The sequence below is a fragment of the Equus przewalskii genome, chromosome 11 (genome assembly GCF_037783145.1).
Source record: "Equus przewalskii isolate Varuska chromosome 11, EquPr2, whole genome shotgun sequence".
In the NCBI taxonomy this organism is placed as follows: Eukaryota; Metazoa; Chordata; class Mammalia; order Perissodactyla; family Equidae; genus Equus; species Equus przewalskii.
The window spans coordinates 2669685-2695605 of NC_091841.1; the positions used below are offsets into that span (position 1 = coordinate 2669685).

The 25921-nt window shown below is 52.7% G+C and overlaps 1 protein-coding gene across 19 annotated transcripts in view; it reads left to right on the plus strand.

The window, feature by feature from the left end:
* The window catches only part of LDLRAD3 (low density lipoprotein receptor class A domain containing 3), a 271148-nt gene that overhangs the window by 173588 nt on the left and 71639 nt on the right, over window positions 1-25921 (plus strand). For 8 of the 19 annotated variants that reach the window (XM_070564803.1, XM_070564804.1, XM_070564810.1 and 5 more), the window contains one exon: window positions 23827-23970. The exons of the other annotated variants lie outside the window; for them this stretch is intronic. In XM_070564803.1, the coding sequence (XP_070420904.1) occupies window positions 23827-23970 (144 nt within the window). The remainder of the gene's footprint in view (window positions 1-23826; window positions 23971-25921) is intronic. 19 annotated transcript variants of the gene reach the window in all.

Consider the following 25921-nt stretch of genomic DNA (forward strand, 5'->3'; position numbering starts at 1 on the left):
GGCTCAGCAAACATCAGTAGGGAGGGGACACAGCTGTGTGGGAGCCACAGTCAGCAAGGGCAGAATTCATAGTCGAGGTGCCGGTCTGCCTGCAGGAGGTGCCTGAGAGGCCGGAGGGGACGGAGACCGCTTGGCATTCATGGAGTCCTGCCAGACCAGCGTTACTACTTTAGACAAGCAGGAGGGAATGGTCAAACGGGAGCAGAGAAGGATGCGTGCAGATCCTTTGGGGACTTTCGGCATCTAGGGTCTAGTGTTTCTTCTCTGATTCTTTCTGACGTTAGCTTCTTAGTTGGGAGACTTGAGCTGGTCCAGGGACTGTGTGCGGTCAGCCCTCCGGCCACGGGTTCCACATCTGTGGATGTGGCTCGAAAGGCCTACGATGGTTGCATCTGCACTGAACATGTACAGACGTTTGTTTTCTTATCATTATACCCTAAACAGTACAGTATACCAACTCTTTGCATTGTATTAGACATTGTAAGTAATCCTGGAGATGATTTAAAGTATACACGAGGATGTGCACAGGTTATATGTGAATACTGTGCCATTTTATGTAACAGACTTGAGCACCTATGGATTTTGGTATCCGCGGGGGTACTGGAACCAATCCCCCAAGGGTACGTAGGGACAACTGTAAGAGTTAGGAAATAGTCTAAGCTGCCGTAACAAAGAGACCCCATCATACAGTGACTAAAATAAGACGGAGGTTATAGCTCAAATAAGTGCCTTAAATAAGATGAAGTCTCTCACATGTGGCAGCCTAGACGTGAGCAGCCTGGACCCACGGGGAGCCCTGCCCTCCTCGGGGCTCCCCAAGCTGCTCCAGTGTCACCGTTCCTCAGAAGTCAGGAAGGAGGAAGGAAGGGGAGCGCCAGGACAGGCTGCTTCCTCTTTGGGGGGGTGCCCCCCAAATTGCACACATCTCTCTTATTCATAATCTGGTGCCTGGACTTGGTCTCATGACCGTGCCTCACTGCATGGGAGCCGAGAAGCGTTTTCTTTCTCGTTGTGGGTACTTACGTGGCCAGCTCAGGCTCGGGAGTCTATGTCCTGAAAAGGCAGAAAGGGAGAATGGGGGAACCTTTAGCCTCAGTCTCTGACACAGGCTCTTTTAAACTGAGCCGATAGTTCAGAGGTCGGTTTATGGCAACAGCACGTCCTGTTGGTTTTGCGCACTGACCGCCAGCAGACCACAGACTTTATCCGAGTGGCGTCGATCCCCAGAGCCTGAGAGAGGGCACTCAGTGCGTGCATTGCTTCCTCGGTCTCTCTCAAACAAAACAGATCTGAGCCAGCGTGCTCCGCACTGCCAACAGGGGAAACCGAGGTGCATGTCCAGTGGAGGCCCCGCTGCACCCCGAGTGTCTGGGTGGAGAGGCGCTTCACGTGTTGTTTTCTCCTGCATGGACTCACTGTAAACCGACTGTGGCCCTTCGAGAGCCCGGCTCTCACCTTGATTTGGGAGTGTCGTCAAGGATATCGTCGTTCTTCAGATGGCAGGAACCTGACTCTGAGGAGGCTTTTTTCACTGAAGTCAGTGGACCTCAGATTTGGGTCACTCTGCATCTGAAGGAAATCTCCACGGACAGCAGCTTTGTCCTCACGAGCTGAGGCAGGCGATGTTGCCCACGTGGCTCAGAGCCTTTTATAGATTCCCCCCCGAGCTCTCTTGGTCTGCCTGTGCCTGCCTGCCTCCTTCTGGAATACGCTGTCTGTTCGGGGAGGTGAGTTTGTGGTGCCTGCCCCCCCGTACGCAGCCCCATGCTGTGCTCAGCGCAGTTACTTCTCCTTCTCCCAACCGTGGTGTGGCAGTTTTAGACGGTCCCCATTCTTTGCCGTCCGTCCCATCAAGAAGTGGAGCCTGTCGCTTCCCCTGGAAACCGGGCCAGCTTTTGTGACTGTTGCCATCAGTGGAGTGTGGTGGCAGTGATGCTGCATGACTTGTGCGGCTAAGATGTAAAAGGCTGTGCAGCTTCTTCCCTGGTCTCTGGAGTCCTCCCCGGAAAGCTTCAGCTGCCCTGAGGCCGCCGCACTCTAAGGAAGCCCAGACCAGTCTACACCAGAGAGGCCGTGGAGAGAGGGCTGCGTCAGCTGCCGTCTGATGGCCACGGTAGGTGAGGCCCTGAGCTGGCTGGAACTGGCGCTCCTTTCCTGAACGCCTGAGCCGCGGGAACTGTGAGAGAATGAAACATCATTTAAGCCATTACGTTACATAGTAGCTAACTGCAACCTCGGCCAGTCAAAAGGTGTCTTCCTGTGCAGTTGACCTGCTCCTCGAGGTGGAGAAGCTGACTGACTCAGACCCTTTCCCGGACCCTCCTTTCCTGAGATGGCTTTCCTGTGGCCTTGTGTTCCTGAGCTCTCGAAGGTGGCGTCGCACACTGACCCCCAGGCTGTGCTGTGTCGTGGCTCAGGCACACAGAGCTGTCCCTGATGGCCCCACAGTCACGTCCCCAGAACGATGCCCCAGTCCCTGCTCACCTTGGGCACAATCCATGGAGGCTGCGTGAGGTGCTTCTGACAGCAGCTGAGCCTGAGTCCCTGACCCACCACTTCCTCGGCGTGAGACAGAAGCCTGGGGGAAGCTTAAATTCTCTCCGTTGAGAAACAGAGGAGAGCGTTAGATGTGAGAAGGTTAAAACGCCATCAGGCTTTGTGTCTACATTTTAGGAACAAGCTGATTTCCAAGACCTCCCCATCACCTTAGCAACTGTATCAGCCATATTTGAGATACAAGACATTCAGAGCCGAGACTTTGCATAGGGTCGGTTAGTGGCTCTGTGACTTTGGGCAAGTTGCTTAGCCACTCTGAGCCTCTTCAACACCAAGATGACAAAGCCTTCCTCCAGATTTGCTGGAAGGAGAAGTGAGAGAAGACTGCAGAGCACTCAGCTCAGAGCAGGTGCTCGTGAGTGTGGGCTCCATTCCCCGTGGGGCAGCCCCTCTATAAAAACAACAACTGCTATAGCTGCTGGCCGAGCCTCTTCATCTCTGGAGAAACACCAAATGTGAAAGAAGCAGGTGAGCCCTCCAGGGTGCCCTGTCTCTGCCAGCTAACAAGGTTTTCTCCTCCTGCCTACCAGCAAGGAGCCAGCCCCAGCTTGGTTCCATCTGGCATCTTGCTTCCTGGCCTAACAGAAGTGGGGTTGCCGTGGAACGTTCCGGAGGGTGAACGTTCAGATATAGGCAGGGGTGAAGCGAGTCAGGGATGGAGGATGCTCGGGAGGGCTGCTGTGGTCTGAAGTGTCTCAGTAATAACTTCCCCGTTATGTCGGTGGAGAAACCGTCTTCTTGGTAGATAGCAGGTGAGTCTCATGTTCGCCTGTTCGTTCAGCAGGAATTACTGCGTGTCAGGCACCAGGGACGCGTCATCGAGGAAGAGAGGCCCCTGTGTTATGTGGTTCTCCAATTTCTCAGGACTGGCAGCAGTTTAAAAGCCGTGTGTAAATCTTGATTAGTTTGGAGGAAATCGCGCTGGTTATCAGGAACGACAAAGACTTGTCTTCTGATCGCCAAGAGTCGTCTCTCAGAGCAGAAGTTGTGAGGTAGAATCTGGAAGAAAAGGGAGCGAGTCGCTGGAGCCACTGGCCATCCTCCTAGAGGGTCACGCGGAGACGCTGGGAAAAGACGAGTTGCCTCAGGTTAATTTATGGCGTGTTTCCTATTAGAATTGCAAAACTCGCACAATCAGAGGGTGTTAAAATACGGCTTCACGTCACATGTAATCCAGGCTATATTTAAACTTGGGCTAGGAACTGAAATGTGAAACAAAAACGAGAAGAAACTATACTAATTTGCTGGATTCTGGACTTCTCTGGATTCTGCTGTGGTCTTTTTTTGTTTCCATCACTGTTCCTTACTGTTTTTCATTAAAAGTGTTTAGAACCAGAACCATACCATGCGTTTACAGAATTACTCAGCTGGAACGCACCAGAAGCCTCTGAACTGGTGGCCGTCTGAGCCCCCGGCCCCCACCCAGCCCAGCGTGTGACGGGCGGGATAACGTCGTGGCTGCAGCGGTGTCCGCAGGACGGGGTCCCGTGTGGGCTCTGCCAGTTCAGGGGCAGTGGCAGCATTAGTGGAAATGCCTTCAAGGGCGGCCGTTCTCTGCCTGGTCGACCCTCCAGCTTCCAATCTGGTAGAAAATTCAGATGGTGGTGTCAGATGTTTCTATTCTCCAGGAAAAGATGTGGAAAGTGGAAATGAGGGTGAGCAGTTTCCGTGGAGGCAGAAGTTACGACGGGGGGACAGCGTGGCTGGCATCAAGGAGGGTTGGAGCTAGAAGAGTTACCCTGGAGAGTGTCTAGTTACAGTGACGCTTAACCCGCACCGGTAGGGAGGGTATGGGAGAGAGCGCATTTGGAAATGTTGACGGTGAGCAGAATGGTGGGGCAGGGGGCAGAGGCATGACTGGCGTTTAATGGAGGGGGTCAGGGAAATTAAAGTCCTTCATCGTGGGGTACAGTCTCTCAAAGCAGCGAATTATCCCCCCGCCCCCAAATACCAGTTCCCACTCGGCTTGAGAAACATTAGACCAACTCTCTCATTTTATAAAGGAGAAAATGGAGGCCCAGAGAGGCCCAGACAAACGTGATTTGTCCAAGGTCACACAGCTTGGAAATGGCAAGAGTGGACAGGAACCCAGTTTTTCAGACCCTAAAACTCAGTTCTCTTCCCATTATGTTCTTTGTAAGGGAGAGAAAACTTAAGACTTAATAATTAGAGGGGAAATATCCGCATGGTATTGTGAACGGTATTGACACCTTGCATGCTGTGCCATTTGACACACCTACGTCTCCAAAGGCAGGAGCGAAAAAATAGGAGTGTGTATCTGAAATACCGCACTTTGGCCAATTGGAGGCTGTCAGCTGAGCTCTGTATTCAGTTGAGAGTCCTGAGCTGGTTTGTTTGGGGTTTTTAAACAGTTTTATTGATATAACTTACATGCCATGCAAGTCACCCATTTAAAGTGCTCAATTTAGTGTTTTTTAGTATATTTACCCAGTCGGAGCACAATCTAATTTTAGTGCATTTCCAGAAAGAAACCGTGTGCCCATCAGCAGTCATTTCCCACTGACCCCCTGCTCTCCTCCCTCGCCCACCTTCTGTTTCTATGGATTTTCCTTTTCTAGACATTTCGCTTCAATAGAATCCTGGAACGTGTGCTCTTTGTGACTGGCGTGGTTCACTTGGCATGATGCTGTCAAGGTTCATCTAAGTCGTGGCAGGTGCCGGGACTTCATTTCCTTTTATTGCCGAATGACATTCTGTTGTATGGATATACCACATTTTATTTACCTGCGCAGCCATCGGTGGACATGTGGGTTATTTTCACCTCTTGGCTATTATAAATAATGCTGCTATGAGCATTTGTGTATGAGTTTCGTACAGACCTGTGTTTTCATTTCTCTCGGGCGTATACCTGGCAGTGGCACTGCTGGGTCGTCTGGTGACGCTGGCTTATTCTTTAAGGAACTGCCAGACAGTGTCCCAAAGGGGCTGCACCATTTTGCATTCCCACCAGGGTTCTGATTTCTGCACATCCTCCCCAGCACTTGTTATTGTCTGTTTTTTTGATGATAGCCATCCTTGGGGTGTGAAGTAAAGTGACAGTGTGGATTTGACTTGCATTTTCCTAATGACTGCTGACGTGGGGCATCTTTCCATGTGCTGACTGATTGTTTCTATATCTTCTCTGGAGAAAGGTCTGTTCAGATCCTTTGCCCATTTTTAAGTTGGGTTGCCTTTTTATTGTTGCATTGTAAGTCAACACGTCCTTTATCAGATATATGATTCACAGATATTTCCTCTCATTCTGTTTGTTGTCTTTTCGCTTTGTTGACAGTCTCATTTGCAGCACAAAAGTTTTTCATTTTGATGAAGTCCAGTTCATCTGTTTTTTTTCTTCTGTTCTTTGTGCTTTTGGTATCATATCTAATAAACCATTGCCTGATCCAGGCTGGCAAATATTTACTCCGTGTTTTTTCTGAGAGTTTTATAGTTCTGGCGCTTACGTTTAGGCTGAGATCCATTTTGAGCTCGTTTTTGTGGATGGTGTGAGGTAAGGGTCCACCTTCATTCCTTTGCGTGTGGTATCCAGCTGTACCTGCCCCTTTTGTTGAAAAGGCTATTCTTTCCCCATTGAATTGTCTGGGCATCCTTGTCTGCTTCATTTTAATAAATACACTACCCAGACTCCCTCAGCTGTATTTCTGGTCTGGGGACAGATTCACGAGTAGTGTGTGACAGTCCTTGCCTTCTAAAGATTCACGTTCACTAAAGACGAGCCAAGAAACAAACATGAAAGAAGACAAAGCTGTGCCCTGATAGAGCAAACATTTTTCACTTTTTTTTTTTTTTTGAGGAAGATTAGCCCTGAGCTAACTGCTGCCAATCCTCCTTTTTTTGCTGAGGAAGACTGGCCCTGAGCTAACATCCGTGCCCATCTTCCTCTACTTTATATGTGGGATGCCTACCAGAGCATGGCTTGCCAAGGGGTGCCATGTCCACACCTGGGATCTGAACCAGCGAATCCTGGGCCACCAAAGCAGAATATGCGAACTTAACTGCTGCACCACCGGGCCGGCCCCCATTTTTTTTTTAGGTGGTCAGATCCCTTCCTTGCTGGACGAGTTCATAATACCACGTACCTCTCCTTCATAAAGCCAGTGGCCATCTCCTTCATTAGCATAACAGTCCTTTTTACTCCACAGGTGGTGGTAGCTGTAGCCATATTTATACTAAGTGGAAGCTGTTGTGAGTATTTACTATGTGCCCGGCACTTCTCTGAGCACTGTGTACATATCATTCATTTAAACCTTACCAGAACCCCATGAGCCAGTCACTATTGTCCATGTTTTATCAATGAAGAAAATGAGGACCAGAGAGGTTAGTTAATTTGCTCTGGGTTGCTCAGCTCATAGGTGAAGGGGCCAGATTTGAACCCAGCAACCCAGCTCCAGACCCCAGTCCACACTTTGGGCATTTCAACAATGGGGTTAAACTGCGTCTCTCATTCGCAGTTCTGTCTCCAGTGTCCAGCACGCAGTTGGCATTCAGTAATCACCTGCTGAATTCACGACTGGATGAAATGCGTAAATGACTAGAGGAACAATCCAGACAGAACGGCCATGGCTGAGGGAAGGGAGGATTGATTTATGGGAGAAACGTAGAGGAATGAAAGCCATAGATAGAGTTTAAGAGTCTCCTTGGAAGTGATGATGGAAGCCACGAGGCGCCCTGGGGGAGAATGTTTAACATGGAGCACGGGGTGGGGTCGGGGGCAGGAGTGAGGGTCGGGGAGCGCAGGGTCCAGGCTGGAACATAAATGAGGAACCACCCAGCTTACGGTGCAGCCGTGGAGCGGTCTGTGTGAGAAGAGTCTGGAACTGCTGTCAGGTGAGCACACACCCCCGGAGCGTCCAGCCCCGTCGTTTGAAGGGTGCTGGCTGGGGGAGCCTGTGCTCCGCAGGGTGCAGGGCAGACCAGCGAGGGCTCCCCTTGGATCGGCAAGACGTCGATGGCCCTGAGAATATGGTGCAGCATGTGTACCAAACCGTTACCGCTCTGGCAAATATCGCCAGTTGTGGAAATGCAGAGAAGCGGGGTCTCAGGCCGGGGAGCGGGTTTCGCAGACGAGGAAAGCTTGATGGGCTCTCGGGGCGGCGGATGCTAGGACTTTGAGCCCCAGCGGGGAGGGTGAGGCTGCGCCAGTGAGAGACCGCAGGCAGAGTGTGGGGGTGTCTTCCCTGCGGATGCTGTGCCCGCCACCCGCGAACCCGTGAAGCAGAGAGCAGCAACCACCAGTGTCTCTGCATGCCAGGCCCCGGTCACTCGAGCTTCACACACACGTGGGAATCCTTTGAGGACGTTTCTCCTGTTATCATGACCCCATTTACAGGGGAGGAACGTAGGTAAGGGAGCCTGTGGGACTGGCACAAGGACGTTTTGGTGGTTGATTTTGTCTGTCCCCTTGGCTGGGCTAAGGGATGACCAGAGAGCTGGGACAGCATTTCTGAGTGCCTCTATGAGGGCGTTTCTGGAAGCGATTAGCGTTTCAATGGTTAGCCTGAGTGAAGCAGATGGCCCTCCCCAGTGTGGGTGCGCCTCATCCAGTCTGTTGAGGACAAAAAGGCAGAGAAAGGGCAAATTCACTCTACTCGAGCTGGAACGTCCATCTTCTACCCTCGGACTTCGGGACGGTGGTGCTCCCCGTCCTCGGGCCCGCAGACTCAGAGGGACACGTGGTTGGCTTCCTTGTTCTCAGGCGTTGGGTTTGGACTGGAACACCACCGGCTTCCTTGGGCCTCGGCCTGCGGAGGGCAGATCGGGGGACTTCCCAGCCTCCATAATTGCCTGAGCCAGTCCCTCATAGTAAATCTCTGTCTGTCTGTCTGTCTCTCTGTCTGTCTATCTATCTATCTATCTGTCTGTCTATCTGGTCTCCTCCGGAGAACCCTGGCTGCACAGTCATCCAGTAAATGACAGAGCTAGGATTTGAACCCACACTCTTGTGACCTCAGAGGCGAAGCTCTTAAGGGCTGCATTCTAAAGACATGATCCCCGTCCCACTAGGATGTTACACTCTGGGTGACCAAGGGAACACACAGAAAATGAGAAGGAAGGGCTGTGCTATGTGTCCGAGAGGGCAAGCGAGGGGCTCTAGACGGGCAGCTTGGAGACACCATCCAGGTGGAGCTGTGGTCAAGAAAACAGAGGCTCAGGTGTGGGAGAAAATGGAAAGGCCTCGCTCTGTGCCTTTGAGGGCTAAGAACTGATGAAGGAACCTCTCAAGACTCAGTTTTCTCCTCTGAAAAATGGGGACAAGACCCATCTCCTCATCTCTTGTGACTGTCAAATGAAGTACGCTTGGTAAAGAGCTCAGCGTAGGGCTTGGCTCCTAGGAAGCACTCAGCAGGTAGCACTGCTGTTCTCTTTGTTGCTGTGGTTATTGCTGTCAATGTCATTAGCAGGCACTGTCTTAGGTGCTGGGCAGCCAAGAGGCATAAGACCCAGCCTTGAGGAGCTTAGCGTCCCGTGAAGGAGAGCAACCTGTGAATGGACCATTCCCATTGCTTGTCTGCTTTTCCGTGCACGCCTCACTCCTAAGAGAAGGACCCAAGCAGATGCTGTCAAGTGAGGAGCATCGGTGAAGATTTTTAAATGCACTGCGGGACGTGCAGTAGCAGATGGCACCCAGGCTGCAGTCCGTGGGGTTCGGCTGAACCAGGCCAGGCCTGGTCTGTTCTGCAAGCTGGGCCTGGGTTTGCTCTGCCTGTTTCTCTTTCTTCCGGGGAAAGCGTGCTCCCCAGGGCGTGTTTTTCCCCTGGCAATGTCAAGTGCACAAGCACCAGCATACTTTAAGCCTCTGCTCGTGGCACATGCTGTGGTCTCACTGGCCAGAGCGAGTCACATGGCCAAGCCCAAGGTCAGGGGGGCAGGAAATACTTCCTCCAGGGAGAGAAACTACGAGTTTGCATGGCCTTTGCATGGCCGAGGGCGTGGAAGCTGAAAAGGTTGGGGAACGCGGGCCGCTGTGCATTTCGCCCTGAAGTTTGCAGGAGGAGCAGGCTGCAGGCGCAGCGCCGGCCCTTGGCCTGGCAGATGCCTTATTTTGCAGGAGACGCGCCTGGGGGTGGCCGAGCACCTCCCCCACCGGCTCTGTGCCGACCACCCAAACTCCTGAAGGTCCTGCGGCCATAGAGCCAGCCTCAGGCTCCAGCCAGCAGCTGCCTTTATCGAGTGTGCCGCTGACTCATTATTTACACAGACTGTAAAATAAAGCTTAACGCAGGATTGCCGTCAGTCGGCGCATCTGAAGGCAGCTGGAGCTTCCCAGTTGAAAGCAGACTAAATAAAATGGGGAGGGAATAAAAGGAGAGCTGCACGTGAAATGTGAGGGGATGCTCCAGGCTACTGAGGTTAGGCATCTGCCCGCAGAGTTGTCTGAAGGGGCTGATGGCGGCAGCTGGCAGCGGAGGCTGCTCTTCCGTCCTGTTGATGTGTTTATCTGGCGCCTGTCACCGTAACGGCTGCAAGCAGTATTAATTATGAACTAATTCTGCCTCATTCCTTCTCTTTGCTGGCTCTGCCCTTACCGCTACCTCCCCCGCTAAACTAGGAAACTTACTGAATACATGGCAGAAACTTGGAGTTCTGGGGGCAGAGTCCACCAAGTAACGTGCAAACAACCTCTTACATGCCCGGCACTAGCCTCAGTGCCTTTACACATATAACTGAGTCTTCTCGTATTCACAACCACCCTATAAGGTAGGCATTATTATTATTCCTTGTTTTTCGGATGAGAATACTGATGCCCAGAGAGGTTAAGTAACTTGAAAAAGTCGCACAGCTTGGGATGGCCTGGCGATTCCTTTCACCATGGCCCTCCTGACTGGGCTCTACAAGGTGGTATTTTGAGAGTCCTTTCACTGGCCTTGGAGGGAAATCGAACTCTTTACCGAGACTGCAATGTAGGTTCCAGCTCCCAGCTGCTTTCCAACCACATCTTTTCCTGATACTCTCACACTTGTCCAGGTGCCTCCAGCCACCCGGTCTTTCCTTTCTTGCATTTGCCAAGCCCTTCCCTGTCTGCGGGCCTTTGCAGGTGCTATGACTCGCCCAGAAGCCGCCGTGAGGATCACAGCTTCCCTGGTCACTCTCCAGAGGCACACGGTCCTCTCCTCGCCCTTCCTGCCCTTGGTCACAGCCGCCGGCATGTCCCTTCCTGGGCAGCATTTAGGTTTGTCTATTATCACGGCCTCCCCCTCCCCACCTCCCGGGCCGGTCTGTGGATTCTGTGCAAGCAGGAAGCGGACTCGTGTGCTCATCTGTGTGCACCCAGACCTGGAACTCAGAGGCAGGGGAGAGCTTCAGAGTGTGGGCTCTGGGAGCGACTTCCTGGGCTCAGATCCTCGCTCCACCACTTAAGCTAGATGGTGCGACCTTAGGCCAATGACTGAAGCTTTCTGTCGTCTGTTTCTCCATCTGTAGAATGGGGATAATGATGGGCTTGTTACAGAGAATGAATTAACTAAGCCATGAAAATGATTCCAGTGCAGGAAGCATTCACAGCGTGTGAACTGCCGTATCCTTGTCGTCATGCATGTTATGATCCCTAGCAGTACATACTGGACAGTTGGTGTTGGTCGAATGGATGAACGAGTGAGCGCCATCTGTCGGAGGGGAAACAGAGGCCCAGCCGGTCCACGGGGTTGACCATGAGCTCAGCGCCCCGGGGTAGCAGGCTCCTTGCACCTCATTGCTCAGCGTGCCACACCCTCAGGGGTGATCTCCTCGGGGGCTGCAGGGTTATCATCGTGTGCTGTGCAACCCTGAACCCCGAGCGCTCAGCTGTGCAAACCCAGTCCTGCTGTTGAAAGTAAATAGGTTTGGGGGTCCCCTTTGTGCGGAGTTCTGTCCGTCCGTTTAGGGGAGTTGGATAGATAATTTTGTTGGTGGAGAGTGACATTTTCCAGCCCATGCACCGGGCAAGACGATTCCAGGCCCTGCAGAAGGTGGGTCTGGTGGGCTCTGTGGTCCTTTCCATCCGCCCCAGCAGCCCCTTCAGTCCAGTCTCTCATGCCAGGCCTCTCCTCTTGGAAGGCATCTGCTGGAAGAAGCTGTAGGCTGATACTGAGGCCCAGCCGGGGACCAAGAAGGTCAGTCTGGAGCTGCCGTGCATGGCAATCTGTGCACAACATGCTTCTCCATACCCTTCATTTGCAGTCTGTTTTGGAGGGTCTAGTCCTGTTTCCACTCTCATCCTTGCCTTCTGCTCTCCAGGACTTGAGCAGGCTCCCCCGGAGCTTCAGCGCTCTCCACTGCCCTCCCTTCCTTTCTTCGCCACCCTTAGGCCTCTGCTGCCTGCTCCGTCTCCCACCTCTGTGGCTTCTCAGGGGCCCTGCATCGCTCTTCAGTTCCTAGATGCGGGCCTGCTCTTCTTCATACTCTGTAGCATTGCCAGTCCTGCGCCAAGTTCCTAAATTGAAGTGTACACCCACTGAGAGAAGGGTTTCCTTTATCCCAGTGTAATCGCTCAGCCTTCCTGAAATGCTCATCTTGCTTATCAAAGAGAGTACGTTATCACAGGGACCCCCGCCAGCCTCGTTTCAGCCACTCCCGCTTCAGAGCAGTGGAGGAAGCCTGGCCCTTGGAGTGGTCAGCAGTGGGAGGCTGGTTTCCAGAAGCCAGGGGCTGTCAGCTGTGGTTTTGGGGCCGGGAATTCTGGTGCCAGGGTCATCCGCTGGGGCTGTCGGCCTAGTTTGGGTTTTCCAGTGGAAGCTCGTTAACATATCCAGTAATGGGATGCTGGGTGGTCTGAGTTGCCCTTGGGTTTTTAAAGGCTGTGAGGACTCCAGGGTTCCTGGTGTTATGTGGCGTGTCTGTGACTTTAATTTCCTTTTTAATTTCTGTTGAAAGGACGAAAGAGCTCTGTGGAGTTAGAATCTACAAAGGACCTGTGTTGTAAGACCAGTGGGTGTCTTGAATGGCTAAGTAATTGGAACATGCGGAACCACCCAGGTTGAAACCCTTGGCCGAGTGGGATCCCGCAGGCTCAATTCTGTGAACAACAGTGTGCAGGATCATCCTGGAGGAAAAGTCACAAAATGCCAGCAGTGGGCATCGCTGAGGATGGGTCACTGGGGACTTTTATGTCTAGCTTTAGGCATTTTCCATTTTTTTACACTGAGCAAATTACTTTCATGTTTTGAAAGAAAGATGTAACTTAAAAAATAAATAACATTCCTATTCCTTGAGCATGCAATCTTGTGACCTTAATAAGGAAGGTGGCAAAAATGACTGTAGAAGCTAAATATGCAGGGTTTAAAGGCTACCATCATTTTATTATTTATGTTTATTAAGGAATACAGATCTTCCTAACTTACAATGGGGTTACGTTCCAATAAACCCATCATAAGTCAAAAATGCATCGAGGGGCCGGCCCGGTGGTGCAGCGCTTAAAGTGTGCACGCTCCGCTTCTCAGGCGGCCCGGGGTTCGCCAGTTCGGATCCCTGGTGTGAACAGGGCACCGCTTGGCACTCCATGCTGTGGTAGGTGTCCCACATATAAAGTGGAGGAAGATGGGCATGGATGTTAGCTCAGGGCCAGTCTTCCTCAGCAAAAAGAGGAGGATTGGCAGTAGTTAGCTCAGGGCTAATCTTCCTCAAAAAAAAAAAGCATTGAGGGGCCGGCCCCGTGGCCGAGTGGTTAAGTTCATGCGCTCCACTGCAGGAGGCCCAGTGTTTCGTTGGTTCGAATCCTGGGTGCGGAAATGGCACTGCTTATCAAACCATGCTGAGGCAGCGTCCCACATGCCACAACTAGAAGGACCCACAACGAAGAGTATACAACTATGTACAGGGGGGCTTTGGGGAGAAAAAGGAAAAAATAAAATCTTTAAAAAAAAAAAAAAAGCATCGAGTGAGAAGTTGAACAAGGTCAACAGTTTTCAAAGATTGTTCTAAAGCACGATAGGCCGTTACACACACACAGGATCGTTTCACAGCTGATTTAAGTGTGTGTGTGCGTGTTTCAAAAGTTAAGAAAATGAACAAAGCTACAGTCCATTACAGTGTGGGCATATTCACCCTCAGTAAATCTGTGAAGCAAGACGACTCCCCACGCTGACCTCGTCTCAGAGCCAGCCCGTTGGGAGCGGTTGGAACTCCCGGCTGGAGCCGCCATCGCAAAGGCAGGTTAAGTTGAATGTTGTAAGTCAAGGGCCGCCTGTGTTAATATCCTAAGTCTGCGGGTTTGCGTTGGAGCTGGGGACGGGTTGAATGGGGCCTTGAAAAAATATGAGTTATGAATTGTTTCCTGTAAAAGTTAGAATCAGAAAATAAAACAGCACTAGGGAGGAAGGGCTCCACCCTCACAGTTTTAAATTTATGAGGTATGTGCTGTTTGACCCCGGGTGATTCCTTAATCTCTCTTTGCCTTACTTTTCCCATCTATGAAATAGTATAGAATGGTACCAGCTCATAAATTGTTTTTTGACTGAAATTAATTCACATTTGTGAAACTCCTGGAACGAGCTAGAACGTGGCAGGTGCTCAGTGTCCTCTGCTGCGGGATCACCCTTGTGACGTTTAGGCTTTTGGCTGGTTTGTGCCTCCATATCAGAAGTAGCAGCCGCAGTAAAGTTACGTGGTAAATGACATTATGTGGATAAATTTCTGACCGTGTCTGAGCCACCGTGCTCAGTTTTTTATTTAGATGATCCCGTTTGTCCCCACATCTATTTTGTACCCTTTTTACTGTTACTGTCTTCTCGTTATAGATTAAGATGCAGAGGCTCAGAGAGGTTAAGTAACCTGTCCAAGACCACACAGCTGGTAAGACCGTGGCCCTGACTCCAGAGCTCACGCTCTGAATCCCTGTGCGCCGTTTCTTGTCTTGTGTGCTGTGTCCTCCTGCAAGCTCCCGAGCACACAGTTGACTGCTTTCCCTGGCGTTCCTCCTGCAGGTCCAGCATCCTCTCTTGAGGTGTTGTAATGCTCTTCCAAGGGTGTGTGCCGGGTGTTTCTCCAGCTGTGTGCTCAAAGTGAAGACTGAGCCACCGCCTGGGGGATGTACGTCGGGGCAGCCCGGAGCCGCTCACAGCCGCTGACCTGACCCAGAGGTTCACGGCTCAGATGCCACATACTGATGCAGAAGGGGCTTGCGATGACACTCAGAATGGGAATTGAAAGCTGAGTAGTTGATTTCCTGTCTGTCTGTGGTACGGTGTCTAGGCAAACAGTTCATCAGCGTCTGTGTAAATACCCACCCCATAGGGGTCAGGACCCGGCGGGAGGGGCTCCTCTGCCTCCCATTGGTTGGCGAGCGTCGGCCCCTCTCACCTGTTCGACAGTGACTTGCTCTGCCTGGCTCTGTGCTGGATGCTTCGACAGATAAAGATCACTCGGCGTCAGGTGCACGGATGCTCCCCTGGGGGCCGCGGAGGGAGGAGCCGAGGCCTCTCACGAAGGGCTGTAGGAGCCTGGGGGCCGTGGAAGTTGGATTTTTATCCCAAGAGCAGAGGGAACCCAAAGGGCAGGACAGATTTGCACTTAGAAAATCTCTTTGTTTGCAGGGTGGAGCAGCAGTGGGCAGAGGCCAAGGTTGGCACAGAGGCCCTGGCTGGATGGCCGCCTCCCCAGGAGGGCTGCTGGCCGTCTGCTTGAGGATGGGGGGAAGTAGACAGACTCGAGATGTTGGGGGGGGTAGGGGTGACAGGACTCAGTAGTAGCTTTGATGCTGGGGGTGGGGAGGGTAGAAAGGGACCTGGCCCCTGTATCCGGCTGGAGAGATTGAGTGGGCCTTCCCAGGTGTAAATGTCCAGGTTCGTGTGGCAAGGGAGAGGGTTACCTTAGAAGAGAGTATGGCATTGGTTCTCTGCCTCTTCGAGCGGAAAGATAACAGCGCCTTTATCTATGTGTGTATGTGGGTGTGTGTCTATCTGCGTACGTATGTGTGGATCTATGAATGTTTGTATGTGTGCACCTGTCTTGTTCACTACTGTACCTATCATCTGTCTATCTGTCAGTCTATCTGTCTATCCATCTATCTATGTATCTGTCTGTCTGTCTGTTCATCTGTCTGTCAATCATCTATCAAGCTCACTGCTGGAGCTCCAGCCCCCAGCCCCGTGCCTGGCACACAGGAGGCGCTCAGTGGAGATCTGTTGCCGGGACGATGGCAGTCATGGCGGACTCTCATCAGCTGAGGCCCCACGCTCACAGCTGAAGGTGTAGTGGAAAGACGGGCACTGAGCAGGCCGTTTCAAAGGTGGCGATTCGTGGAAGGAAGTGTGTAGGGCGCGCTGTGCACAGGCCGGGCTGCACTGAGTAGGGGGCGCTGAGCTGAGGCTGAGCCGTGAGCAGAGGGTGAGAAGGGGAGAGTTTTCTAGTGGAGGGCACAGCGCGTGAGGGCGTGGGGTGAGGGGAGCGTGGCCTCCAGGACAGGACGCGGACGGGGAGACAGGGATGTGGAGAGACCATCATGAAAAAATCTGCTGGAGCTGCCCGTGGGGCCGTGTTAGACCCTGATGGCGGCCCGGGGAGTGGGAGGCGGTGGAGGGTGTGAGGGCAGTCTGGAAGGCAGGGGCTGGAGGCAGGCCGCCTTGCCCAGAGGAGGCCACGTGGCTTGTGGGGCTGTAGCAGGCTTTATCCGCTGAGCCAGGGCACCCTTGAGCCCAGTCTGGGACGAGCCTAAGGCTTCCTCTTCAGGTCCCTCCAGCTCCCCGTCCTTCTCGACGTCTTAGCCCATTCTGAGCGCCTGCTTGGTTCCAGACGCTGTGCCAGGTCCTGCGCACAGCAGCTGGTGCAGGAGCTGTTGCCATTATTATCCCCGCTTCGCAGTGGGGAAACCGAGGCTTAGAGACCCGCCCCCTTCACTCTGCTGGACGGTGTCAGAGCGGAGTCCCAGCCCAGTGCCCAGACCCCTGTTCCGCTCATGGACCAGCTCTGGCACTCTCAGGACTCCAGGGCCTCGCCCTGCCCTGCTGCTGGCCACGGGCCTTTTCCTGGACCACCGTCCTGGCCTCTCGGAGCCCACCCTGCCTGCCCTGGGAGCCCACGTGGAGCCCTGCAGGCTGGATCGCTGGTGGGGACAGCCGGAGGAGTGGCAACTCCTGCTGTGGGCGATCCCGCCCCACCCTCGCCGCCCTGCAGTCCAGCTCCCAGCGGGTCCCCTGCCTTTCCACACCGGTAAGCTGTTGACAGCGAGGCTGGGAGCAGCACAGACGCATCTGAGAGCTGGTCTGGGGTGAGAGGCCTTTCTTGTGTGATAGTCACCTGCTTCGGAGGCGTCTCTGAGACAAGAAGTCGCTGTCTACGGAAGTGGGGTGTTCCTAGTGCGCCGAGGGGTGAGCCTCCTTGTGCCCTGCCTGGTCCCGGGGCAGCCAGCTGGTAAAATGCTGAGGTTTTTGGTTGCTTTGGGGCTGGAGGGCATTACCCCAAAGCAAGACATGGTTCCTGGCTGCAGTCTTGTGCTGATTTTTATGAATGAAAATGGTGTCCCTCTTATTGGCGATGATTTATCTGCCTTTTTTCCCGATTCGTTTTTTTAATTGTGGTGAAATATGCATAACGTAAAATTGGCCATCTTAGCCATTTTTAAGTGTACTCTTCAGTGGTGTTAGGATGTTCACATTGTTGTGACGATTGGCCTTTTAAATCCAGAAGAGAAAGCCTGGGGGTGTTTTGTCCAGAGAGATAAAAACGAGCGTGTAATATTTCTTCCTTATACTAACGTCCGGGGAGTTTATTCCGGTTTGCCAGTCTGTTGCTCGTCTGCCTCAGTGAACCCATCTGGGGGTGGGTGGGTGGAGACCGAGGCTTCCAGCGTGTTCCAGTGCCATCTAGCGTCTGTGGGGCCTCGGCGGCCGGCCTGGCTATTGGATCTGTAAACCCCAATGTCTGCTAAAGAGCCCCCTGAGAGTCTGTCTGTTTGGATCAGCGCTGTTTTCCTGGCTCCGATCTCTCGGAAACTTGAAACTGAAGTTCGCTTCCTTAACGGTCAGAACACTTTGTCCCTTTGAAGCTCAGACGGGGGAGATTACTGTGAACCTGATATTAAGCTATTAAGCATCAATTTGGCGAACCTATTTAGAAAGGAGAGCTGAAGACGGAAAATAAAGCAGGAACGAAGGGCCTCCTTTGCCAGGACTCCTCCCTCCCGTTGGAAACTGTGCCTCAGTCACCCGTTTTTGTGCGAGAGAAGAGGAAGAAGAAGCAGCATGTGTGTGTACGAGCATGTGCTTTGATGACGTGTGTCATTCTAACAGCAGTAATAAGAGGAATAACTCATATGATGCGCACTGTGAATGTGACACTTGTAAGCATTTATATTTTAGATTATTTAATCCTCCTGACAACCCAAAAGGAGTAGGTGTCATCGCCCCATTTTAGACAAGAGGAAACTGAGCCACAGAAGGGTTAGGTAATTTGGCGAAAAAGTCACGTAGGTGTGTTGTGATAGAGGAATTTCTCAGGACTTAGAAGCCCCTGGATTTCGTTGGGGTTCCAGGCAAGGGTGGCTTTCCTTTGTTCCTCAGGTAGCTTCCCACGGTGGCTGTTGGCTCGCGTGTCCACGCGTCACCTCTAGTCCTGTGCACCTTGCAGTGTCGTGCACAGCACGGACTGCAGGTAGTGCCTGTTTGGGTGGCCGGGGCAGTGTGAGCTCGTTTGGGGTCTTGGGGTCTGTTTTGAGGAGCCCCCAAGTACAAGGGTGTGAGAGGCTGTGTATGGAGGAAAGGGCACCAGCCTGGAGTTGGCAGGTCTCAGTCCTGTCCCCAGCTCTGTCGCTCAGCTGCCACATGACTCGAGGTGAGTGGCTTCCCTCCCCACGCCTCACTTCTTCTGTTTGGGGATAATAAAATGAGTTTTATAGGACGTTGTTTTTTTACGAGGATGCGTAAGGCAGTGATTATGATGACACGTTGTCCTGTGTGCCCATTACATTTTACCTTCATTTACCTGTGATCTGGAAAGTTCAGCTTACTCTATCTCTCTGTCCACGTGCATCTGGCATCTCCTGCCGTGACAGCATGTCTGCCCTGTCACCTGAGAGGGCTGAGTCCGTTTTCTATTTTAGAGGATAGAATGGTCCAGCTCCGAGTGGACACAGGTTCTTAAATGTCTCTTCCAGTTGGAACAATTGAAAGCTGAGAAAATTACGTGGTTCTATCACTTCTTCCCATCTTTCAGATGTCCGTACACATAACACACATACGTAGACACGTGTGCATTTACATATGTGCATACACACACAACACATGCACGCATACGTGCATGCATATCAACCTGGATGATTTTGGATGAAATATAACAGGAATGGTGACAAAACCAGAAGGACACCAAGCATTTGGATGGACAACCAGACACTGCGAAACAGATTGTGTTCGTCCGCACGTTGCCTCCTACAGTGCAAAATTAAAATGTCAGCATCTTGTGGAAACTGAGAGGGGGACATCCCAACGAGTTCCCTGCGAGCAGGGGACGATGAGTCGCGATGCGTTCCACAGCCCGCACCGTTGCCCTCTCAGCGGGGTGAAGCGTCCCGGCCGCTCTCCTAGATGTGCTGCGTGGCTGCTGGGTACGCGAGCTAGCGATGTTAACAGGCACTTTCCTGGGGCCTGGTGAAGACTGAGTCCTCTGAATCCTGTTTTTCCCATCAGGTCTTAGGCTGCACCATCACAGATTCTCACCCCGTGGCGTCTGTAATGTTGGCGTGTCTGAAGAAGTGATTTCTTAATCCAAAGATGTGGTGCTCTGGGAGAGAATTTTACCGTTTCTCTTAATGGCAGTGTGGAAAGTGAGATATTTTTGTTCAGGGAGCTCTTGCGGGTCCCCTTCTCAGACCGTGGAGGAGGCAGCCGTGTAAATGTTGTGAGCGTGAGCCCAGGCTGTCAGCTGAATGGTAGGAATGGAGCGGGAGCAGCACCCCGGGCCATCTGCTCCTGACCCTCATGGAGAAATGGAATCGCCCATCCCTTCCTTCCTGGGCTCATTCGGTTACACTGGAACCTCCCATCTGGCTGGGAAATCTGCCATTGGACCTGGAGCAGGAAGGAGAGCGTGGAGTTGGCAAGTTGGTGGTGGGACCTCGGGTGTCCCAGGCACCCAGGAGAGCACCAGCTGCCTGGCACCATGAGGGTGTTAAATGGGGTGAAACACTAATTAGTCTTCCAGTTCTCTCTGCGTATGGTCCCCTCTCCACTCTCCTCACCTGGTCCCTCTCTCTCCCGCAGTCCTCACTCTCAGTCCTCTCTTTGATCCCCCGCCCCCCTTCTTTCCCTCTTTCTCTTCCTCCCTGTTGTAGATGCAGCAAAACTAGGATGAAGTTAGATGGACAGTTGGGATGGCCGAGGCTTCCACCATCTTTTGCCTCGGCCCAGGGATGCAGCCTCTCCTCTTGTCTATGCAAAGCATTTAAATGCAAGGTTGAACAAACACAAGGTTTTGCTGTGGTTTGCTCTTGTAACCAGATCACTCAGGTCAAAGCCAGGAGTCCAAGAAGATGCCTGGGACAAGTTGGGCTGCACATTCCAGTTCCATGCCTCTGACCAGCTTTTGCCCTTTCGCAGGTGGAGTCTGGGACGGTCAGGGACAGTAGCCATTTCTGGCAGACACCGTTGGGGGCTGGTAATAATTCTGACCTTCCATTCCTTCGTCCTGCCTTCTCCTCCCATTCGGAGTCTTTTCATTAACCTTAGTGTCTAAAATGACAGCTTTTTCATGCCCTCTCCCACCCATGCCCTAGAAAGTTCTGTGATTCAAGAAGGATGGCAAACACTGAGTAAAAAAAAGTCCATTGGCCTTTGGACTATTTCGAGTTTTGGATGATGCTCTTGGGCACGTTACAAAGCCCTAAGTGGGGGAGGCAGTATCTGGCCTTTCCCAAAAGCGCTCGACCACAGCGTTGTTTCTTAGAGTTACATCTCGTGGACCTACACGGCCAGAAGTCTGACTCGCAAAGGCTTTCCAGTACCAGCCCTCCAGGGTGAGCGGTTGCTTCCCCGTTACCCAGCCCGCCATCCGTGCGTGTGAACCGGTGCACACTGAGTCCTGCGCTCCGTGGTGGTCTGCCTACATGGGCGTGAGTGGCAGTGAGAGCCGACCGTTTTTAGGATTACACGGAGGTGTGCGGCCCTGGTGCCTCCTGTGCACTCTCTGTGTAGGTTCCATGTGGGCCCTGCAGCATAGAGGGGCCTTGTTGTTTCACACACGTGGCTGCTGATGGCGAGGGGCTCACCAAGTTCCCTGAAGCCTCACAGCTAGGAAATGGCAGAGTCAGAATCAGCGTAAACGTTAGAAAGAGTCCGTGGAGCATAACCAAACCATCTGTGCCAAGCCTCGACCGTCACTGGGCAGTGACCTGAACTGGGGTTGACCAGGGGACAGAGTTGTGGTGTGCCCTTTCTCCCGCTGTTTGTGTCTGTGGACAACGGGTCTGCCCTCTGCCGCTGCAGCCAAAATACCGTACCCTTTGGCCACCTCCACACCTTTTAAAGTACGGGATTCAGTTCAGATAGCTACAAGTCCATGTTTATCCACCCAGCTTCTGATGACATGAGCACATGAGTTCATTTTACCTGCAACTTCTCCTGCCAGAATTAGCAGATCCTGTGCAATCTGGGGACTCTGGTCAAAATCAGGGGGGAAGATTCCGAAGGCAAAGCGTCCAGTGGAGGCAGCCCCAATGGAGACCGCCCGTTGCAGGAAGCCCCTCGTCTGCAGGCAGCCGAACACCTGAATTGGTTTCCGGGAGGGTTTAAGGTTTGTGAGAACAGTTCGCTGGAGCTGAGCCAGTATTAATAAGCGCCTTGTGCCCACGGACAACGTTGTAGATCGATACAATATATGCTCCAAAGTCAGATGATAAATGAGTACCGTTATGACCTAATTAGCAAGACTCATATTTAGAACGGATAAATAATAATTCCACCCCTTAATCCTAGACAACTTCTTGCAAAATGCCACTAAGGCAGCTGTCCTCTGCCGCCAGAGGAGGGCGAGGGCAGCCGAGTGAGCGTGTACGAGTTTATTTGCTCCAGCGATGAGTGACTGTCTTGTCTGTACTCACAGACTTCTCTAGCTCAGGCGGCCTTATTATTTTTTAAGGTTAGATAATTTTAAGTGATTATGCTTAAAAAAAAAAAGCCAGACTGCCTGTTGAGGGTGGTGTTTCCTGGGCTCTCCACAACTCAGGCGGCTGTCTCTCACCCTTCAGGCTGTTGCTTTTGAGCATCGTTAGCCTGAGTACCTGACTGAAGGTGACGAGGTTGGGTCCACGGTCGGCCGTGCCACGAGCTGGCTGCTCACTGCAAGAGGACCATTGCCTTGTGGGCAAGGACATGGCTGTGCAACCACAGAGACCTGGGCTCACATCCCGCCTCTTACCTTTCTTAATCTTTCTGAAGGGCAAGTCACTGAGGAGGATAATTGTACCTACTTCCTTGGGTGGCTGAGAGAATCGGTGAGATAGTGTGTCTGGTCTTAGCACAGTGCCTGACGTGATACAAGACCAGATCAGTGTTAGTGCTCATTGATAGTTTCTCTAGATCTCAGGTTCATCTTCTGTACAATGAAGTGGCTGGACCAAATCAGAGGTTCCCAAAGTGGGGTCCTCAGAGTCCTAGGGTTCCGTAAACAGATTGATGGGGGTGACCTACATGGCATTTTCACTCTGAGGTAGAAACGCCCGATTTCCTTGCTCTTGGCTGGACTCATTTCCGCGTCAGAGCGACATCCATTATCTCCTGCTCATCAGAGCTTTGCATTGGCAGTTGCCTTTGCTCATGATTCATTAAAAAATGGGAATCAGATGAATTAGTACTTAATAATTTCATTGGGGTGACAAAATGTTGCAACCAGACTGCCCTCACCCTTCTTATTCAAAAACTGCCTGTGGCTCAGAAGATGGCGCCGGTTGGAAGATGTGATCCTGGTGGGTGGGGGATGGCTGGGCGACAGAGAGGACTCGTGCTGGTGGGAGGTTGAACCCTGGGAGGGGATGGCATTTTCCAGTTTGCCCTCTCCGATTCTGTGAGTGCAGCCTGTGAGCCAGCAGGCTTCCAGGGAGCTGGCCTCTGACCTCAGGCTGTTACTCTCAATAGGAGTCAGGACCATCTGTACCTGTTTGCACACCTTGCCTGCCTCTCCCCGCCACCCATCGTCCGTGAGCTTGTGGCTTGAGCCGGGTAAATGTCCCTATGACCTCAGGGAGATGGCCCCCTCCCGTCTGCTCCCTGCTGCAGGATTCCCTGCTCTCTCCCGCGGCATGAGGTGTCTCCATCTCAGCACTCTGGACTCTGGGCTGGCGAATTCTTCGTTGTGGAGGGCTGTCCTGTGTGCTGAGGAGGTCTGCCAGCATCTGACCTCTACTGCTAGAGACCAGGAGCACCCCCACCCTCAAGGTGACAGCCAACAGTGTCTCCAGGACGTTGCCACGTGCCCACGGTGGGGCCAGACTCAGCTAAACATCCCACCTTCCCTGTGAAGACTTCATTTCCAGCTCACAGAATGCGTCAGTTAATTCTAGATGGTCCTGACTTTGGCGTGTGTCTTCGCTCCAGTCCACAGCTTTACTTCCGTGTCTCTCCAGAGCTGATCTGCGTTTGACATATTGATTTTTAACAAGGAACTCTTGAGTTGCCGCCGGTGACATGAATTGAGTGCCTGGTATCTTCCAATCACTTCATGCGTATTTTCTCTTAGTTTTTACAACCATCCGCATCTTTACTGGGAAGGTGTCTGAGGCTCAGAGAGGGTAGGTAACTTACCTGTAGTCACACAGCTGATGAATGCAAGCCTGTGCCCTTTCCGCTAAACCCCCCAACGCTGCCAGTTCCGAGAGAGCAGCAGGAAGGCAGCTGGTATCTCTGTTGGTCTGGGAGTTGGGTGATCCTCCGTGGCAGTGTTTAAATTGTCTCGAGGAGACAGGGGTGAAGGGCGGGCTGGGAGTGCCCTTTGTGCATGGATATTAGGAAGAGCTAGCGTGGAAAGACGAATGACAAGATCTCTTCCTCCGCGAAGCCGGCAGCGGGAGGCCGGCTGAAGTGATGGGGTGCTCTGTAATTGTGGAGTCGGGCGCGGGCTGGTTCCTGGTGCTACAGCCCTGAAGGCTGTGTCAGGAGTGGGGTCGGCGTGACAGCCTCGGGGCCGCCCTTGGAGACGACACATCCCTTACTGGGTAAGCGCCATGCCGGGGAGAAGTAACTACATTCCTTCTGGCAGCGAGCGAAGAAGAGGCCGGGATGAGCAGAGGAGGGGGTTGGTTTGCTTTGGAAAGCCGTGCTCGTTACCTCTGACTGCGGCTTGTTCGTTCTTAACCAGCACTGACCTGGGCAGGTCACAGAAGAGGAAATCCAGTCAACTGTGATCCTCGGAGAAGATGCTCACCCTCCAGGAGACAGGACCAATCAAACATGAGCAGCAAGGACCCTCCGCACACTGGAGAACATCTGGCCGTGTGTGGAAGTACGTGATGGAGGGTATTGTCCTCACTGTTTCTAATGACGAAAAGACTCCAAACCCCCTAGATGGGCATTGGTAATGCAGCACTTGAGTTTTACAAAAGAGCAAGATGTTCACTGATAGGCTGGGAATAATACGGTTTGTGTGCACTTTAAAAACACGTACAAACCAATGCTACATAGTGACTCTAGGTATAAATATGAATAGGGAAGTATGTAAAAACTGACTTTGAGGTTGCAAAACAAACTCAAGAAAATGATTACCTGGAGTCAGTGGGCTGAGGAGTGGGCAGACAGTGCATTTGAGAGGGGCTGCGTGAGGAAACCTTTGCTTTATCTGAAAAATATTAATTTTTAAAAGAATTAATGGAAAGTGACAAAATCCTAGCTAGTGTGAAATTCTGGGTGCTGTTGAATATACATCTGTAAAATTAAAAGTATGTAATATAACATATATATAGTTTTAAAAATCTTTCTCTGTATTTTGAGAAGTCTCTGCCCTCTATGGAGACGTGTGTCACTCACGCGGCCTCGCGCCCTGGGCTGTGTGTGGATCTGATGGTGCCAGTAGGTGTGAGGATGCCGGCGGCCGGCTGCGAGGCCCAGGCAGGGTAGAGTTTATTTAGTGAGCCCCTGTGCACCTTCCTTCCATCCTGGCTGAGTCGTGCTTGTAGCATCTGGAGGCCTGGGAGGACCTGCGTGATTTACGCGCTCGTCCCTGGAAGTTCACGGGCGTTTGCTTTGTAAAAACTCCCCAGAGCGCACAGCAGAGATCAAAGTCAAGAGCAGGCCGGGGTCAGGTTATGTGCGCCTTAGAAGGCTGGGGAGGATGCGGGAGCAGATGCCTCCCTCCAGGAAACGGAGGAGCCGCCCTGAGGCCTGGGGTCTGGTGCTCTGGCAGGCACAGAATTTGAGCAGCTCCGACAGACTCCAGGGCGCACCTGATGGGCCTCGGGGTACGCGGCACCCGGGTTCAAGCGGTCGGGAGTTTGGTGGGCTGAGGGTGGGGAGTCAGTCAATAAAGGGAGACGGATTGGGGAGGAGGGCGTGTCAGCTAACCAGTGTAGACGAAGGCAAGGAGTTCAGCTGGTGGTTTCTGTGACAACAGGTGGACGGAGCCGGTGTCCCGGCCCAGGAGACGGCAGCTCAGCCCGTCCCCATCGGAGCGGGGCCGGTGAGCAGTCTGGCCGTGGGAAGTCCGGGAGGCGGGCTGTGGCTTGGCACGGCCTCGTCTGCGTTTCTGACGGCAGTAGGATCTCATTTAAGCTGCAGTATTGATCTGCTCTGTGAAACTGCAGCATCACTGATTTTTTAAAAGGCCGTACGATGGGGCCCTCTCCTGAATCTCAGAGAGGTTGTGCATGCCTAGTTTGTTCTGTTTTCTGAGAAAAGAAGCCTCTGTTGCCCACCCCCAGCTGCCGCCTCCCTTGCCCTGGGGACAGCCACCGGGGTTCGGGGCTGCGCACGCGGTGCCCACACGCTGCAGCCCCGTGGCCTCCTGTCAGGCCGCTCTGCACAGCAGTGCCCGAGGCTCACACCTGGTTCGTGGCCTCTCTGGTGGTGTTGCCTGATGAAAGTGTGGGCTGCAGTCTAGACTTCGTTTGGACGTCCCCCCTGGATTGGTGAGGTGAGCTGCCGCAGAGCTAGACACAGGCAGTGCGTCCGTTTGCGTCTCCGGGTGATGCTCTGTCTGTCTGTGATTGCAGTCGCGTCCAGCCTAACAGCTCTTGAGGTGGCATTCCAGTAATACAGCCTGGTCACCTGCCCACTCTAAACCTGGCTCCTCGTTGACTGAATGTTGGTTACACAGGGCTGCAAGGACTCACTGAGTCGACCCACAGTGCGTGCTCAGCCCGCTCTCTGCTTCCCACCTCTGCTCTTGGTGCCTTGAGTCGCACGTACTGATGTCTCCAAGGGACCAGGCAGGTGGGTGGTGGTGTCGCCGGCCAGGCGGG